At 59.2% G+C, this 4,801-nt stretch overlaps 1 protein-coding gene across 1 annotated transcript in view; it reads right to left on the reverse strand.

Moving 5' to 3' along the window:
- The window catches only part of CFAP99 (cilia and flagella associated protein 99), a 56,671-nt gene that overhangs the window by 24,139 nt on the left and 27,731 nt on the right, over window positions 1–4,801 (reverse strand). The window contains exons 5-6 of the mRNA XM_011936744.1: window positions 3,276–3,388; window positions 1,185–1,362 (exon numbers count right to left, since the gene is read on the reverse strand). Coding sequence (XP_011792134.1) covers window positions 1,185–1,362; window positions 3,276–3,388 — 291 coding nt within the window. The remainder of the gene's footprint in view (window positions 1–1,184; window positions 1,363–3,275; window positions 3,389–4,801) is intronic.

Raw genomic sequence — 4,801 nt, forward strand, 5'->3', positions numbered from 1 at the left:
AGATCGTGCCACTGCACTCCAGCCTGGGTGACAGAGCGAGACTCTGCCTCAAATAATAATAATGATAATAATAATAATAATAAAAAGAATATGGGACAAATAAGATGGATGATGTCTGCTGGAGGAGGCAGACAATAGGCAGGTCCACAAATTACTAAACAACTCTAAACTCCAATTCTGTGAAGAAAAGGAGCCAGGATCAGTGAGAAGGAAACTAAGTGAAGGACCTGACATGTTTGAGGCATTCATAAAAAGCCTCTCTGGGAAGAGGGATTTTAACGAGACCTGAAGGATAGTGAAAGTGGGGCAGGACTCTGGGGCCTCCCAGCGCCATCCCCTTCCCCTCACATACATCCCTTAGTCCTGTTGCAGAACCTGTTGGTTCTGGGAAGCTCAGTCCATTGCTTGGGGTAGAGCCCATGATCATATTCCTGATCACAGTGATCAATTCAAGGCAGGCATGAGACCTAAGCTGGTCCAGTCAGACTTTTCCAAAGAATTCTTGGCCCCAGGTGTCCTCTCATGCCCTGGACGGTATAGGTGGTGGCAAATGAGGATATTTTGGTATAATCAGGGAAGTTAGCCCAAAGATGAATTAGACTTACAGAGGAGACTAGGACAGAGAGCCACAGAGAAGCAGAGCTGGAACCCTGGTCACGTATGCCTGAAGCCTATCCTACTTCACTCAAAAGAGCCCGTGCTCTATTGTCTAGGCCATTTAGAGCTGCATTTTTCTGTTATTTGCAATACAAAGCATCCTGACTGATAAGTCAGCAGTGGGGAGAGAAAAAGAGAGGAAGAGTCTCTAGGCCTGCCCAAAGAGTATGCTGTCATCTACGTGTCATACTTAATGGAGAGGGGGTGTTGCATTACGCCAGAGTTAAAAGTGGGCTCTAAGCTCCAACTCCAGACAGGTCGGAGCCCCATGGCCTGACAGCTCCACTCAACACCTACTTAGAGGACCACAGTGTGTGGAGTGTGGGAGCCCACCGGGTGGGTCAGCTGGGCTTCCCTCTCTGTGGGGAGTGGGAGTGGGGTGGGGTCATTTAGTGTTCCTGGTCTAGTCCAGTGCACCCTCAGCCCTGTGGGAAGCCCAGTCTCCCATAGGCCCACACAGTCCACTCTCCCAGCCTGGCCACCCTGATGCCTGCAAGCTGGTGCCCACTGAGAATGCCCACACTCACTGGTCTCGGCTTGGCCACGACCGGGACTGGCTCAGGCGCTGGAATGGTCCGAGGCCTGGGGGCAGTCAGGTTGAATTCCTTGGGCTCTGTGACCTTGGCCTTGGTCTTTAAAGGAGAGGACTGACTGGCAGACATGCCCTCCAGGTGGTTGATCAGCTCCTGGACCTTTGGCTGCCATCTTGAAGGCAAAAGTGGAAACGCCTCTTATGGTCACTCCGTAAGCTATTCAATAAGGCGATGGCCTTTAGGATCCAAAAGGCTGCCCAGGCGATTGGATCCACCTTGGGGTGGAGGTGATAGCGGGGTGGACGGCCTCACTTCGCCAAGTGCCTTCTACTTGCAGGCACGCACACTGCCAACCACACCCCTGAAACGCATACAGACGCAGTCCCCTTGTACAGATACAGGAAACAGCCCCAGAGGCATTGGGCCACGCTGGTGAGTGGGGAGCTGGGAGGACAGGCACAGCCCTGCTGCAGGAATCCAAGGGCTCTGAGGACAAGCAGTCACCAGGACTCAGGATGCCAATCTGGGCCGGAGCAGATGGAAGCCAGCAGTGGAGAAAGGAGCTGATTGGAAAGGAACATTCTGGAACTACACTGTTGGTGACTCCTGGAAGTGGAGCTGTGGAGTCAGGCGGGGCAGGAGCCCAGTTGTACTTGGTACAGCCTCTGAGTGGGGGTGCTCTGGAGCGGGGGTTTGGGAAGGGCCTTGCCAGGCCGCCCAAGTCTGGGGCTCCCCCTTCCATGTCCCATACCCTGCATGGGCACAGCCCGCCATCACCAGCCTATCAAGTGTCCTCTCATGTGGGCTCCCAGGCGGCAGAGGGCATGGCTTGAAATAGCTCCTGCCTCACCTTAAGAGCCATGGTCCAGGGCCCATAGCAAGTGGGGTCTTGGGGGTCTCTCCAGGGCCAGGCCCCAGTGCTCCCAGCTTGAGGCAGGTGGGGGAGACAGGCAGGAGGTTTGTGACGAGGCTGGTCTTAGAGCAGGCAGAGGAAGCCGACCGGGGGTGGTGGCGCAGGAAGAGGGGCTCACGGGAACTGAGCTGAGCAGCTTCCCAGAGGCAACCCTGCAGGCCCAGGCCATGGGGGCCCCTGAGTGGGCAGTGAGTCCAGCCTGGGGCACAAGGTAGGGCCACCAGCAGGGCTGCTCCTACTCCTTCCTTTGGAGGTTTATCTTGATTGCCAGGAGTGGGCTGGCTGGGACTGCGGATTTCCCCTTGGTAAAGGAACATCTCCAGGGCCTCCTCTCCCCCACAGGAAGGGCTTCCATCTCCCCTGTGCCTCCAGGTCTTCTGCACCCAGCTGGTACCTAAGTGGTCTGCTTGTGCCAAAACAGTCTGTCTGTCCTTAGGAAGACAAAGTGGCTCCCCTCAGTCCTATCAGAAGGGAAAAAACTGGGGGGCCCCTCAGCTGTACCCAGGCCCCAGCAGGCCTCTCCATGGAGCACAAGGCAGGGCCCTAGTGACTGTGCTGACCCTTCTGCGTGGGGGTTCTGGCCTGCCCCGGAGTTTGCCCCAGGCCTGCTGGAGAGGCAGGAGAAGGTGGCAAGGGCAGCATGAGGGCAGCAGGCCTGGACACGGCCCTGGGGACCCCGAGAAAGATCTGGACCCCAGAATCCACCAGGAACTGATCTGTGGCTTCCTCAGCTCCCTCCACCCCCACCCCTACTCTGCACTCTTGGGATCTGCAGAGAGGCCAAGGGCCCTGCAGGGTCCCCACAGGACTAGAGCCACCAACGCAGCCCCAGCCAGCACGTAGGCCCCAGCACAGAAGGGTCAGATCTGCCCCATTCACTCAGCCAGCCCTGAAATGGCCTTCAGCCACCCACCACGTGTCAGCTGCCTGGCATGGAGGGAGCCCAGGCTGGGGGTGGGCAGCTGGACCATGTCCATTCCTCCCCCTGAGGCTGTGGGGCCAGCCTGGGACTTGGGGCTTCTCCAAAGCTCTCATCCCAACACGGAGTGATTACTGACACTCACAGAGCTTCTGGGAGCAGGAAGGGGAACGTGGAGCTCCTGTGCCCGTGGAGGCACCCGGAGTGGGGTACAGATGCCATCAGGGCCCCCAGAGCACCCCGTCCAGCCCACCTCATCAGGGGGTCGATCCAGTTCTCCTTCACGTGGGCCGGCTCGTAGATGAGGCTCCACTCGTCCTTGATCCACGAGCACAGGTGCGGGGGGTTGAAGAAGAACCTGAGGAACTGCGGTGGGGCGGGGCTGTCACGGGGCCGGAGCTGTGGGCCCAACCCCTCACCGGGCAAGGCCCCCAGGACCCCCAGTGAGCTCCCTGACCCCGAGGCCACCAGCACCCCCAGTGAGCTCCCTGCCCCCAAGGCCACCAGCACCCCCAGTGGCTCCCTGCCCCCAAGGCCACCGTGCAGGGTGTGCTTCTGGGACTGTCACCACGGAACTCTCCTGGCGCTCTGATGCATGGTGCTGGTGCTGGTGCTGGAGGCCTGGACCTTGGCTCCCCTTCCAGCTGGGAGGATCACAGCCCCTGGGGTCCCTGGGTGGGCTGCCATGGGGAGAGGGGTGCCTGAGAAGCTGGCAGCACATCCTCAGCTTGGAGGGCCTTGTCTAGTCAGCTTCCCGAAAGCCAGCTGGATGGGGAGCTGAGGGTCTGGGGCTCCATGGTGACGGCCCCAGACTCAGCACTGGTCCCTGCCCCCACCCAATCCGTCCATTTCCAAACCCCATCCCCACACTCAGCGTGTCAGCTGGGCTGCTGCCACCAGGACACAGCCCTGTATTGAGGCCCCCATCCTCACTGGGGTGTGGTGGGGCAGCCGTACCCAGAACCTGCTGGAGTTGGGGTGGGGCTTTGCGGTGGATCTGAGTCCCTCTCTGCCAGTTGGTGGATTCCCTGGAGCCAGCGGGGCCATCAGCCCCCCACAGGTGTCTCAGGGCTACTCCCTGCAGAGTGAGGAATGCTACCTCCTGGGAGCCACACCGTGTCACTGCCCACCACTCCTGACCATGGTGGTGACAGCACCCAAGGTGTGGCCCAGGGGCTTTCCTGGAGAGCCCACAGGGTGGCATCCCAGTAGCTTGCTCTCCTTCTTCAAGGCCCAGGCTGGCCTCTTCCTGGAGCCCCAAGGTAGGAAGAAGGACCCCAATGGGATGGGCATGGCCCAGCGGGGCACGGGGTGTGGGATGGAGGGAGGCAGTCCCTCAGGCAGTTCCCTTGGGGATGTATGTGGGCTGTTCCCATGGACCTGCCTCCAGAGGCTCTCTCAGCTGGTAAGTGCACAGGCACCAGTGTTGGGGGCACCACCCTGGGCCCAAGGGTGCTGTGCGGCCAGCGCCGCGAATTCCTAGGGAGTCTCTGCAGCAGTCCCTGAGCACTCTGTCCTGGGCTGGTGCTTTGGGGGCTCTGCAGGCTGAGATTGATCCAGGGTCACTTCCACCACTGTGGGACCCAGGGCAAGACGAAACATGGATCTTTGTTCAGTAATTTTTTTTTTTTTTTAAGATGGGGTCTCGCTCTGTCACCCAGGCTGGAGTGCAACGGTGCAATCTCAGCTCACTGCAACCTCCGCCTCCCAGGTTCAAGTGATTCTCCTGCCTCAGCCTCCTGAGTATCTGGAATTATAGGCGTGTGCCACCACGACCGG

The sequence above is a fragment of the Colobus angolensis genome, unplaced genomic scaffold, assembly GCF_000951035.1.
Source record: "Colobus angolensis palliatus isolate OR3802 unplaced genomic scaffold, Cang.pa_1.0 Scaffold157, whole genome shotgun sequence".
NCBI classification, from domain to species: Eukaryota; Metazoa; Chordata; class Mammalia; order Primates; family Cercopithecidae; genus Colobus; species Colobus angolensis.